The sequence below is a fragment of the Pteropus alecto genome, unplaced genomic scaffold (genome assembly GCF_000325575.1).
Source record: "Pteropus alecto unplaced genomic scaffold, ASM32557v1 scaffold177, whole genome shotgun sequence".
Classification (NCBI taxonomy): Eukaryota; Metazoa; Chordata; class Mammalia; order Chiroptera; family Pteropodidae; genus Pteropus; species Pteropus alecto.
Genome location: NW_006442207.1, coordinates 12,920,504 through 12,934,981, shown reverse-complemented (window position 1 = coordinate 12,934,981; position 14,478 = coordinate 12,920,504). Strand labels below are relative to the sequence as shown.

The 14,478-nt window shown below is 45.9% G+C and overlaps 1 protein-coding gene across 3 annotated transcripts in view; it reads right to left on the bottom strand.

Annotated features, from left to right (window-relative positions):
* Nucleotides 1-13,232: 13,232 nt before the first annotated feature.
* LDB1 (LIM domain binding 1) overlaps nucleotides 13,233-14,478 on the bottom strand; it is a 12,787-nt gene continuing 11,541 nt past the window's right edge. For all 3 annotated transcript variants that reach the window (XM_006920923.3, XM_006920924.3, XM_006920925.2), the window contains exon 11: nucleotides 13,233-13,997. In XM_006920923.3, coding sequence (XP_006920985.1) covers nucleotides 13,767-13,997 — 231 coding nt within the window. In that variant the 3' untranslated portion in view covers nucleotides 13,233-13,766. The remainder of the gene's footprint in view (nucleotides 13,998-14,478) is intronic.

The following is a 14,478-nucleotide window of genomic DNA, read 5'->3' as shown; positions in this document are numbered from 1 at the left end:
GGAGCTGTTCCTGTGTGAAGCAGAGACAATAATAGAGATGAGAATAACCAACCGGAAGATGCTCAGATGCAGCCATAAGGGAAACATGAATGGGTGCTCTGGTTGGTGTCTTCAGACAGGGCTAAGAGGAGAGGAGGAAGAGCCAGGCTGCGGGCTGTCCTTTCATTCCACAGACAGGGCTGGCAGAAGTTTCCCAGGTTTCTGAAATTTCCAAACCTCCCCCGGACTAGTGACTTGGTAACATTGGGTCTTTCCCCCCCATAATTATCACCTGTAAAACTTTGAAAGGAAAAGATACCATGTAATTGTCTTTAGGGAGATCTTAACAGGGGAGACAAAGAGGTGAGGGGACAGTTCGTGTCCCACTCAGCATCCAGTCTAGAGGCATGAGGAGCCCCAAAGATTAAATGGGTAGACGGTAAGCAGGCTGAGGCTCTTGCAGCTTATAGGAAGGAAGAAAGGAGGCCTAGGGGATTCCAAGTGCATGGCTTACATGGCTCCCAGATCAGGAAGAGAATCCCCAAAGTAGGAAAGAAAATAACCCAGCTGAATGGCTAGGCCCTTGAAAGAAAGGAGAAAGCAGGGCTTGGAAAGTTGCTTGGATTGGCAAAAGGGGGCTTAACCCTGGTGCCTTCCTTAGAATAATAAGACACCTCCCATCCTTGGGAACGCTCCCATTTTGTTGGTGACCATATGGGTTTCATTTTCAAAAAAGAATTTAACAATAATATCAGCTCATTGACATCTGGGAGCTGAAGGAAAAAAACAGGGTGGGCAAAGACTAGGACCCTGTGACTAGCTTGCCTCACCTGCTTCATGGAGACAGAAATTCTCTTCTTCTCCCCATCCAAATCCTGGCATGAACTGGATACAATGCCCTCACATTGTTCTATAGGGAATAGTGGTCTGGATTCTGCCAATTTTGACTTTTCTCTGCCACCAACATTTGTGTGCCTGCTTCAGTTTAAATGCTCTTGGGGACCAGGCTGGGCATCGAGGTCTTCCCCATTATAAAGGGGCTTCTAAGTAGGAATAGATTTCTTCTCTCAGATTCATAAACTCTCCAAGTGTGGCTTAGGTCTCACCCATCAAATTGGAGCCAACTGTAGTGAGCTGAATCATGGCACTCGAAAGATATGTCTACCTAGAACCTCAGAATGTGACCTTATTTGAAATAAGGATCCTTGCAGATGTAATTAAAGTAATGCTCTCAAAAGGAGACCAAACTGGACTAGTAGGGGCCCTAAATCCAAGAAAGAGTATCCTTATAAGACAGAAATAGAGAAAACAGAAACACAGAAGGAGAAAGCCACATGAAGACAGAAGTACAGATTGGAGTAATGGGTTTACAAGCTAAAGAATTTAGATTGCTGCCAGCCACCAGAAACTAGGAAAGAGGCCTGGAATAGATTCTACCTCAGAGCATCCAGAACAAACCAACTCTGTAGACACCTTGATTTTGAACTTCTGGCCTCCAGAACTGTAGGAGAATCAATTTCTGTTGTTTTAAGTCACCAGGTTTGCAATAATTTCTTATAGCAACCCCAGAAAGCTAATATACACCCCAAGTATGAGGTCAGGTCTCCTTCATCAGGTCTCCCTAAGGATAGGGTATATATCTTGGATGGAGGCTATCTTTTCTGAGCCAGACTCAGGATGCCAGCAAAGGACTGAGGATCTTAGGAGGTAGTCTCATGCTGCCCAGGGTCTGAAGCTCTTGGTTTAGCTAGTCACGCTTCCTAGTGAGGTAGCTAAGATGCAAGATCCCCAATGCTCTGCAGAACCTTCTTCAAAGCTTTGGTTGCTAGGAGATGAGCCAAGAACAACAGGACCCAGACCCTAGTGTTGATAGCTAGAAGAGGACCTGGCTTTGACCTCAGCTCAGGAAGGCACTGTTCTACCAGACCAACCTAAGGCCACATCCTGGGGAAGCCTTGGATAACTTCCACCCTCCCCCAAACACACATGCACACGCACCCTCCCCCCCACACACACACCACTGGAAGAGTATTTCACACTTCAAAGCACCTCTCTGTCAGTCACTTCATCTGATCCTCCTACTCTCTGAAGCCCTTAGAGCAGGGTTTTTGATACCCACATTGCAGATGAGAAAACTAAGCTGCCAACAGGCAAGCTGGATCCCTGGCTAGCTGGGACTATAAAGAAGTGAGAGAGCTGGGACTATAAAGGAGACAGGTCTACAAGCTTTAGGCCAGCACCCTTCCCCTTCCCCCATGGACCTGGGGAATGCCTCTGAGCTCCAAGATAGGACCCCCAGCCATGAGTGGACTGCCTTAGCAGCAGGATTTTAACATTGGACTTGGAGAAGACAGATGTATGAACAAAGGACCAAGAACACTGAAACTTATAAAGCAAAGGAGGTACATGTAAAACTACATCTTTCAATTTTAATTAGCCCCAACCCTTCAAGAAAGCCTGCCTGCCTACTCAGATCTAGGGCATTCCTCTATGTTTTCATGCATTCTGAACTGTTAGAAGTATAACTGGAGACTCACTGGATAAGAACTCAGAAGGATTTAATCCTGCCTTCACCATCCTTGTGTAACCTTGAATAACTTTCTAAACCACTCTGAGCCTAAATTTCCTTAGCCATAAAATAGGAAAGGCAATGGTATCTACCTTATAAGGTAGTTTTGAGGATTAAAAGGGAGAATGAATGTGGAAAAAATTACTTTTAAGTTGTCAAGTCTATACATATCACTTGGAGGGCGCTAATACGTAAGAACTTTAGAATCACTAAGGTCAGTTACTCTAACTCTATTTTACATTAGAGGAAACTGAGGCTCAGGTTAAATGACTGAGAAAAGTACAGAATTATATCATACAAAGGGGTTCTAAAGTCAATGAATAGATCAAAAATTGAATATAGTCAAAACATGAAAATTATTTAAGTCATCCATAAAGCAAAGCATAGAGAAGCTCTCAATAGGTCCACCCCTGCTGCTTTGGAACCAAATGCTGTTTCAATGATTGAGCATCAGATCTGCAAGTCGGTTGGTTTGCTTTTAGGGTCCATGTTGTGTGAAGAATGCTTGAATCATTGAACTCACACTCAGTGTAACTGAGATGCTGTCTCCCTTCTCACCCTGATGGTTGTTTGGAATGGAAATGCTCTTTACTGATTGCACATAGCTGTACTGGCTCTAAGTTAAATGTGCCATTGATGCGGCTCCATTGTGGTTGAAGCAAGATTCAAACCTAATAGCTGTACCTCCTTTCCAAGCATTAGTTCTTCCAATGTGGATGTCCTGACTATTGTCAGTGTGGGCCTGCTTTTTTTCTGAGCCTACTTTGGGTCGCCCACCCACAGCCACTCCGAAAGTCCATCCCTCTCACTCTCAATCTGCTCAAACAAAGACTCCAGTATTTTGATGCTGTGATATTGTGATTTATAATAAGAAATATACAGTTGGTCTTCATCGCCATTTCTGGCACAGAGTCTCAAAAATCCTTGGCATTTCCTAAATGATAAGAAGGATAAACGTGTCTTTGATATTCATAACAAACTCCTTTTAACCACACCTGAGTTTATGTTAATGAAGTGACTGTTGGAAAGCACCTGAGGTTGGGGTTTGGTTGCCAAGGGAACTAACCATTTGATTAGAGAGTCAGACAGTGGGAACTTTCATTCCCACCCTCTTACCATCTTATAAAGAGAGAGGGCCTGGAGATTGAATCAGTCACCAATGGCTGGTGATTTAATCAATTGTGCTTATGTAATGAAGCCTCCATCAAAACCCAAAAGGACAGTGTTTGGAGAGCTTCTAGCATGTTGAACTAGAACTCATCCACATGCCAGGAGGATGGCAAATCCTAAACTCCGCGGGGACAGAAGCTCCTGTGTTTGGGGCCCTTCCAGACTCACCCTATGTATCTCTTCATTTGGCTATTTATTCATATTCTTAAAAAGCAAAATTCAACTGAGTAAACTTAAAGATCTAATTGGCTTTATTCGACAATTCATGAATTAAGCAGCTTTCCACCCAGTGTGGAAAGGATCTCTGAGGAGCTGTACAAAATGGAAGGCTTTTATAAGCAGAAGGTGGGTGGGACAAGAAAGTCATAAACAAAAGAAAGGACTATTTCAGACAAGGTTACTTTTCTTTGGGGGAAGGAGGGGTTGGGGGAGGTTCTATCACGTGGATTACCTCTCTAGTGCTGATAGGGTAATTCTAAATTGGTTAAAAATCACATTCCTGGGAGAGGCTGAAACTGCAATTAGGTTCGCTGATGTGGGACTTGGCACAAGTGCCTCTATTTTGGACTTTTTGTTTCTTTCTAACAGTATCCTTTGATAGCCTTTGTAATAAACTGGTAATCTAGTAAGTAAATTGGTTTCCTGAGGTTTGTGAGCTGCTCTAGCAAATTAATTAAACTGAGGAGGGGTTCATGGGAATGTCCAATTTATAGACAGTTGGTCAGAAGCACAGGTAACAACCTGGACTCGCAATTGGCATCTAAAGTAGAGGGCATTCTTGTGGGATGGAACCCTTGTGGGAGCTGATGCTATTCTCCAGGTGGATAGTGTCAGGACTGAATTCAATTGTAGGACACACAGCTGGTATCAGAGAATTGCTTGGTGGTGTTACACACACACACACACACACACACACAATGGAGATGGAGGGCAATCCATATGTTGATCCCCAAGCAAGGGCAGAAGTCTAGGGGAGACAGGAAAATAATGAACCACCGTGGCTCTCCACCCCTCCCAGTCCCACTGCAAGCTGTTTCTACCTCGTCTAGCAGGTTGGACTGGATTTTTCTGGTCTTCCATCCATAGATATTGCTTATATCCATGTCCTGAGAAGTAAAGGGAGGAGGGTCAAGATACAAGGAGTAAGGGAAAGTTTGAGGGAAGGAGATTTCCTGCCTGGAAATGATCCCTAGGGAGAAGGGAGAGAGAAATGAAATTGGGTGAGCTGGAGTCAATCACCTGCAATCTTGATGCTTGGAATATGACACTCCCACTCCTGCAGGAGGTGTAACCCAAGCTCTCTGAGAGGCTGGGATTCTGGAGTGAGGGTGGGATCGGAGTCTGGCCCAGAGGGAAACTCTCCGGGTGGAGGGAGTATTAAGTCCCCTCCATGCCTGGAAGATGGACTTCAGGGAAGAGCGAAGGACGTACTTGTTATTTCTGAGGGAGTAGCCACTATAGGAAATGGCCTCATACAGCTGCTTATTGCTTATGAAACTGCAGATATTCCAGCTCCTGGGACACAAGGCAGTAGGGAGAGGGAAAGGGAACTCAGACCAAGTCAGAATGTGGAGAGAAGTCAAGAGAATCAGGAGAGGGGTGTAGGGTAGAGTACAGGTAGAGGTGTGGAAATTAGGAGGGGATGGATTGAGGTGGGGGTTAGGAATGAGAGAGGAAAATGGAAGAGGGGTCAGGGGCAGATGAGAGGAGCCAGGGTATGGACAGTAGTTGGGTTTGGGGAATTCTGGGTAATGCAAGAGAAGGTTTTTGGAGGCACAGGGCCCAGAGAGTCAAATGGGGAGCAAGTTGCATAAGGTCACAGGTTAGGATGGGATCTCTCTGAGGAGACCAAAGGTGGCTCCTGGCCTGAGGGACTAGCTTTCAGACATGAAGGATGGGCACTGGATAGATGAAGGGCAACATACAGGAGGAGCATGGTCATGGCCAGTAAGAAGTAGATAGGCAAGTGGTGCTGGGAACTAGACTGATGGAACTAATTAGCCCCTGCAGAACTCACATGGGCAGCAATACAGGCTGAGGCCGGACAGTAAGAGCACCAGACCAAAGATGAGGCAAACGCCAGGCACCATTATGTAGTCAGCCTCATATGTCAAGACCTTGGAGGGGAGGAGGAGGGAATGTGGTCTTAGACTTCAGCCAGACATCCAAGTAGCTACTTACCCATCCTGCCTCATGTGTGCATAGGGCAAGGAGGGGCAATGGCAGAAGTGGACTGTGGAGGCCAGACCAGCACACAGAGTTCTGCTTATCTTCTTGTAGCTGTCCCACTGGTTGTCCTTGTTTTTTGTGCTCTCAAACAAGTCTAGGTCTAGGTGGGGGAGGAGGCAGTGATGAGGCAAAGTATACCCAATTAGCCAGCACCTATTGAGCAAGGAAGAGAGCCTCTTTCAGGCCCCTCCTCACACCATCCAGAGAGCATCCTAATATACTGACATGGGACAGGAGGGCTCTGATGGGGTGCTCCAGAGCTTCTCCGCTTTACTGCTAGACTGGCCTATTTGGTTTGCAGTTTCCTGGTTCCTAATTCTCCCTTCCTCCACTCTAATCCTCTGTTGCATCCCACTTCAGGTTCCATCCATTTCCACTCCTGTGGGCAACCTCCTGGTGGTGAGCTGGCTAAAAGAGGGGAGGTGGAGGGACTATTTCCAGTCTGACAGGTAGCTGAAGACAGAGAAATCTCAGCCCCTGATCTCCCAGGGCCTCTGGGCATATCACAATAGCTGATCTTTATTGAAAGCTTACTCTGTTCTAGGCACTTTCTAAACTCTCTATATCAATTCATTCTCCTAACAACCCTATAACATCCCCATTTTAGAGATGAGGAAACAAGCTTAAATAACTTGTTCTGAGTTACCCACCTGTAAGTGGTTGGGCCAGGATTCAAAACAGGGGCGTCTATAGCAAGAGACCATGTTCCAAACCATTATGCTGTGATCATTCCAGGGATCCCCATTTTAGTTTACGGTATCAGCGTCCTTTCAGTTCCTCCAGACCTCAACATCCGCTTTCATCCTTCCCACTCACTCCCCAGATTCAGTAAACTGCCAAATTATATCTATTCTCCTCCTTCTCTCCCCAGCCCCATCACAAATGCTTTAATTCAGGTCTTTGTTACTTTCTACCAGGATTCTGTCTCGTTTATCATTAGTATTTGTCATTATAAAGGTAGTATGAGTACATTAAAGGAAATTTGAAAAATGGCAAAGAAAAAAATCCACCTAGAATTCAATCATCTTACCACCAATATTGTATTTTCTTCCCGTGTATTTTTTTCCCATGAGTAGGCTCCTTTACATAATTGTAGTCACTTTGTGTATTTTTTTATCCTTCTTTTTCAGTTAACGTTTATCATAAGTGTTTTTTTTCACATTTTTTAACCTCTTAGTAAACATTATTTTGATGGCTATGTAGCATTCTATTGTCAGGATGTCACATAGTTAACCAAGCTTTTCTCTTATCTATAACTTTAAGGTGTTTCCAAACTTTCTGTATTATGAGTAAAGCTATGATTCCCAGAAATGGAATTTCTCTTGTGCACATTAATATAAGTTGCTTTTCTGAGACATTAGTTTTCTCAAAGGGTACAAAATTCTAGTCTCTTCATATCCTTCCAGCATCAGGTAGAATCACTGAAAATCTTTACCTCTTTGGTATGATCCTGTTTACATACATCAGAAACAGGCGAAACTAATCATGAAGTTAAAAATCAGGACAGTAGTTATCTTGGAAGGAAAAAAGTGATTGGGAAGGGTCATGAGGAAGACTTCTGGAGTGCAGATAATGTTCTACTTCTTGATTTCAGCACTGGTTACAGAGTGTGCTCAGTTTTAGGAAATTAGTCAAGTTGTATATTTATCATATGTGTACTTTTCTGCATGTTATGCTTCAATACAAAGCTTACCAAGCACACCAAAAGCACAAGTGATAAAAGAAAAAACAGACAATTTGAATTTGATGAAAGCTTAAAACTTTGGTGCTCCAAAAGACACCTTCAAAAAAATGAAAAGACAACCCACAGAATGAGAGAAAATATTTGCAAATCATATATCTGGTAAAACACTGGTATCTAGAATATATAAATAACTATTAAAACTCAATAATAAAAAAGACGACTGAATTTAAAAATGGACAAAGGATCTGAATAGACATTTCTCCAGAGAAAATATACAAGTATCCAATAAGCACATGAAAAAATGCTCAACATTATTAGTCTTCAGGGAAATGCAAATCAAAACCACAATGAGATACCACTCCCCACACTCCAGGATGGCTATAATAAGACAGATAATAACAACTGTTGGGGAGGATATAGAGAAATGCAAAACGGTACAGCCACTTTGGATACAGTTTGGTAGTTGCTCAAAAGATTAAACATGGAGTTACCATATGACCCAGCAATTCCATTCCTAAGTATATAGCCATGAGAAATCAAAATATGTGTCTCTACAAACATGTGTACATGAATGAATGTTCATAGCAGCCAAAAAGTGGAAACTCAAATGTCCATAAACTGATAAATGGATAAATAAAATGTAGTATATCCCTACAATGAAATATTATTTGGAAATAAAAAGAAATTAAATACTGGTACATACAATAACATGGATGAATCTTGAAAACAATTGTCTTTTACCCATTTATCTACACCTCCCTTCAACGATCACAACCAATTTCAGCAAGAAGCCTTCCCAGATCTCTTTGGTCAAAACTAATTTCTCTCCCTATGGATCTATAGCACTTTGCCCATTTTAATCCTATTTCCATTTCCTGGTATGTACTTTTTACTCAGGGGGAGGGACCAGGTCTTAATTATGACCTGCCTTAGACCCTTCAGTGACAGCCATTATGTTTGGATGGAATTCAAAATCCTTGCCGACTCTGTGACCTTGGGCAAGTTGGTTGGCCTCTCTGGCCCTTAGTTTCCCCATTTCTGGCTTTTAGTGTTCTCCTGTTAACGGGAGATAATAAGAGTACTCACATCACAGAGTTGTGGTCAGCTTTTAATGAGATGACTGATAGAAAGGATTTCTCACAATACCTGGTGTAGAATGAATGTTAACTGCTATCATCATCATCATCATCATCACCAACATCATCATCATCACCTTCAACACTATGGCATTGCCTCAGCCTCTTTCCTGCCACCATTTCCCTTTGATTACTAGGCTCAGAATCTACTGGTATTCTATTCTTCCAAGCTGCCAAGCACTTCCCAGCATGAGGACCTGTTTCTTCTACCTGAAATCCTCTTCCCCACGCTCTACCTGGCTAAGTCCTCCTTATTCTTCAAGTCTCAGCTGATACATCATCCCCTCAGGGAGGCCTTCCTTAACACATCATTTTAAATTAGGTCTCCCTTTATTTATCCTGGACTATTCAGTTGTATTATAAATTGTAATTATATATGTATGTGACTATTTGTTTACTGTTTCCCTGCCCAGCTGTATGTACTATATTGTCTTGTTCACTGTTCTAATTAAAAAAAAAACAAACCTTAAAATTAAAAAAATGTTTTTAGGAATACATATAGCTAAGATAAATACATAAAAATGAAAAAAGAATGATGGATACTTTGGGAGAGGATGGAGTGGGAACGGACCATTGATAGACTTGTTATTGCTAAGGTCCTAGCTTTCACGGTGTTTTCTTACGACAGTATTATAAATAAATAAATGTGTCTTGTGCATGAAACAATGAAGAATGTGTGAACCAAGGTTATGATTCAACTAATTCTGTGCACCTGACATCCATTAAGAAAAAGGGAGAGAATTATGCCTACCTCCTCCAGGTAGCCTTACTTGTTTGGGGGCAATGGGGAAAAGATTCTTATCCCCCAACCCTCTCTGGGACTTTTCTGTTGGAACTATCTCTAGATTCTCTTCCTGGAGAGCTGAGCTAGTGATACAGAGGTGGGGCAGCAGGAGGGATGGAATCCAGGGTTTAGCTACTTCAGGAAAAGGGTCCTGGAACTGGTGAGAAAATAGCTCCTTCCCAAGGCTGAGGTAGGGACGCAGAGATGTGGGTCAGCTTCCATTGCATTCAGCTTCCCCTACTCCCCAGGGTAAGAACTGCAGAATGTGTAGTCTCCCACCCATTTCCTGTTCTGCTTCATTGAAGAACTCAAGGTCGGGGTGGGGAGTCTCAGCAGCAGTTTATCCCAAGACAGAATTTGACTGGGCCCACAGGGTAGATAACTAGTCTATCTACCAATCCCCAAGGCCCTACTTTTTGAAAAAAAGGGGTTGGGAGGAGGCTCTAGGAGGGGATAGCTTAGAACTTTTCACTTCAGGAGATGGAGCTTGAGGTCAGATTGAACTGGGTCAGGCTGGCTAGGCTAGAGTCTTACCTTTGGGGAAAAGGGTTAGAGATTAGGCTAGAGTGGGCTAAGGGTATAAAAGGAGCTGAAGGTTGTGCTGGACTCGACAAGTAGTCCTAAAAAAGGAGCTGGGTCCAGGCTGTTTTGGGGTTCTGGGGGGTTTAGGTGCTGTGCCTCTGCAGTGGCGCCTGGCAGGGGCACAGTTGAGCAGAAACAAATCTCAGTATTGTGTTGGGACTTTGGACTGGGACCTCACCTGCATGTGGAAACAGAGGGCATAAGGAACTTAAAGGGTTTCTCCCTTCCCTCACCTCAGCAATTTCTCCTGACCAAAGACCTTCCCCAGAGGGGATGCTGGGGCGAACAGGGAGGAGCCAGATCTAGGGCTCCAGAGAAAGTCTCTAGCCACTATGTTTCCTGAATTCAAAAAGTGGGTCCCCCTGTCTCTCTAGCGCACTCCCTCCCCAAGCAGGGCAGAGTCCAAGCCTGGCAATTTACCTCTTTTCTTGACCCCCACCTCCTCCAAAACACACACACACACACACACACGCACGCACACACCATGTGAATCTGCAAATGCCCAGTCACACAACTGCTGCCCCAGTGACCCTGAAACCCAACATAATCGTACTGCCAACCCATGCATTCCACAATACACCCTCATTTCTGTATTTGTAGCTTCCCACTCACACTCAGAAGTCATGACTTCTCAGCCTTGTTCAGCACTGTATCCCTAGCACCTAGAGCTGGGCCTGGCACCTGGAGAGAGCTCAATGAATATTAGCTGAATGAATTCACCAAGACACACACCATAAACAAATGCATACACTAGCCCACATACATATCCATACATGTATATGCTCCCTTATATACACATATCCAAGCCCTCTCTCAGCTCAGCAGTCACATACATAACATATGCTGGCCAATCAAGAGAAAAGGCCAGATGTACACCTAGTGCCAGACACAAACGCACTGCAGGTAAGTATTACCTAGCACTCCCAGAGTGAGTTGGTGGTAGTCATCGGGTCAGGTCTGCAGAGGAATGGTGTGTGTGTGTGTGAGTGTATGCACGCACAAATGCAGGCCTTGGGGTCTTGAGGCGCTAGGGCAATGAATAGGGCTGGCAGCAGGGCAGGGAAAGGTCACTGTGTGAATTGGAGACAGGGCAGGGTGGTCCATGCAGTGCTATCCTCTGGTTTCTTCCACCAGTTGGGAGGTGAGGGTAGAGGCTCAGGTCCACGAGGCCTTAATTCACATCCAGAGAGACCTTAGTGGGGGAATAAGTCTGAGGGCTCGGATTCCCCTGCCTGGGATAAATATGAGGGAGACTGGGTAGGGGGCTTTGTAGGTGCTAAAACCCCATACCCAATCCACAACAGGGCCTGTCTTGCCAATCTTCTTTAATGGTGGCGGGGAGGGGACTTGGGGGGAGTAACTACCTGGAAAACTGCCCTATTCTTCCTTCCATCTTTCTGTGGAGCTTCAGGCTGCCCCCTAGCAACAGTGCTTAGGCCTCCTCCTTCCTCCGTGTTTCCACCCAGTCAGCGAGTAGACAAACAATCCCTATACTCTCTGACTTCCCCACCCAGGAACCTAATACCAGGGCTCTTTCAGAGATCTCTGCTGGGCTGGTTGGCCTCCCTGGGTTAGGGGTGGGAATCTCACTGGCTGAGCCCTCCCAGACATTCTAACCACCCAAAGCTCCATTAATCCAAGCCCCCTCCTAGGCAAGGTCCCCTTTCCCCACCCATACAAGCCTATCTATCCCAGGAATCCAGCCTCAGGATGGCAGTGAGGAACAACAGTCTGGGGTGGGGTGGGTGGGGACCAGGAAGTCAACTTTTGAGGGAGATGGGCCAGGCTGGGACACAAGGAATAATACCAGAAGAACAAGAGGAAATGTGAGATGGGAGTGAAATCCACAAGTCCAATTAATAGCTCCTCCCCAATAACTGGTCTTAGGACTACAGGAAGAAGGGGGGAAATATTGCCTTGGGCGGTGTCATTATTTGGCACCAATGACCAACCAAGACACAGTCAAACCAAAAAGTCTCTTTATTGATTGGTACCATACAGGACTCAAATGGCCAAAAAAAAAAAAAAAAAAAAAAAAAGGAATTGCAAGGGGGGGGACACAAAAAAAAAAAAAAAAAAAAAAAGGCATTGCAGTTGGGGTGGGACATCCATCTTCCCTACCCTTTCCCTCAGTTCCTGACATAATACCCTTCCAACAGTGGCAGCTGTAGTAGAGGAAATAGGGTGTGGGGACCCCAGAATCCAAAAGGAAGAGTGGGAAGAGAGGTGGTACTAACACTTCTGGAACTGGCCATGGGAAAAAGCAGAGAAGCCAGAGGAGAACCCAGACTCATGGGATCTTGCTCTTGGCCTCACCCTGGGCCAGGGACCTCCACATGTCCAACTGAAATATAGCCGAGGCTGCTGGCTGCCTCACCCTTCCTTCTATGAGGAAGGGGACTGGAAGGTATATTGGGAGATGAAGACCCTCCACTTCAGCTAGGGGACAGAGGCCAACTGCTCCCTGGTGATCGTAGAGCTGGGATACCTATCTCAGTGGCTCTTTCTCCTCTGTGGAGGGCAGGGGACTAGATATGCAATTTGAGGGGCTTGGGGAAGAGAGTACTGAAGTGAGTGAATGAACCCCTCCCCCAACCCATGCCTGCCCAACTGAGACAAAACAAAAAACACAGTGACAAACAAGGCAGCTCCCTTCCCTCCACACTCCCTAAGAGAGGGAGCCTTCCCCTCCCCCCATCCAAGACAGCTGCTCTAGTGGAGGACTTGTAAAGAATATACACACCATGGGGGGAGGGGGTTGGGGGCTGGGATTGAGGGAGTCACAAGCACTAAGAGGGCAGGCCAGAGTCCTGGAGGATGGGGAGACAGAGACAATAGCTGGGGGCTGTCACAAAAGTGAGGCCATCAACGGCCCCCTATGCCATGGCATGCCTTCCCTAATTCCAGTCACCTCAGAAGAAAAGGGAAAAGAGATGGCAAAGTGTCTCCTTGGTCTGAAGCTCTCAAACTGTATAAAACGGTAATGCATATCCCCCCTACCCTACCCAAATGCTCACCTCCACCTGGGCCCTAAGCCCCCATCTGCCAGGTGTAGGGAGGTACCTGGACTTTTAATAAGGGGAAGAGGGGGGACATGAGTGACCTTTTTTTAAACTTACATTTTTAATAATGTTATTTTTTAAAAAACTTGAAGCTGGAATAGGTGGCAGAAGGGAGGAGCCCAGAGCCTTACCCCTCTACTACCAGCCACCTAGGGGATGGGGCACTCAACGAAGCCCCATAACTTTAAGTCCCTAAGGGCTGTGGGTATAGGCAACCCAGGCTTGAAGGGGGTGGAGTTAGGAGAATAGGGAACCGAGAACCTGAAATGAGGATGGAGGCAAATGCCCTGGGGGGACAGGGGTCAGGACATTTCTCAGAGGCCCAGGGTCCACATAGGCATCCACATGAGTACCCCCTTCCACCAAAAGGCTCTGCAGAGGCTAGGCCCAGCCCAGGGCCACTGGGGGGCAAATCTTGGCACCTGCCCCCAGCGAGTCCAGTTCCTCCCTGAAGTGGGTGGATGGAGGCTGCCCATTTTAGATGCTCAGTCTCTTCATTCCGTCTTCTGCTCCTTGGGGCTGCAAGGGGTGGGGCAGGCAGGCAGAGCACTGGGTGGCCCTGGAGAGGCCTTTACTGGGAGGCCTGTGATGTGGGGTTCTCCGATTTGCTTTCTTGGCTGGATGGAGGCTTGCTGTTCCAGGGGCTGTTGGCGCCCAGGGCAGGGGAGTTGTTAAAGCTGTCCTCGTCGTCAATGCCGTTGGCCGCGTCAAACTGGGTGTTCTCCAGCCGGGTGATGAGTCTCTCGTCCTCGTCCCCGAACTCCCCGCCCATCAGGGTGGGCTCCCCCACCACCATCACATCCTGAGAGTGGCGGAGGTCCCCAAACATAATCGGGGCAGGGGCTCGCCCGGCCCAGGGCGGCAGATACCCCCAAAGCCCCAACACCCACCCTGGAAACTCAACACCCCCACCCCCTTCTCACACCCCAATTTAAAACATCAACTCCTCTGACACCTTCGGCCCCTGAAATCCTTCCCACCGAAGGACTGCAGAGTATCACAACTTTTGACTCACATCCACTAGATTCTGGGAGAAGTCAATCTATTCCCCTAGCTCCCTACTTGGTCTCCCCAAAATTTTAGGGGGCCCCTAAACTTCTGTCCACATGTAAAAGGGAGCAGATCAAAAACATCAGTGGGGGAAGTGTGTGCATATGCTTGTGTTCTAGATTCACACACATTTGAAGCTGCATGTCCTATCAGTGTGTGTGTATGTCTCTGATGGTCTGTGTGCCCCAAAACTGTCTGTCCTGAATGTTCGTATGTTTTCATGATGACTCTTT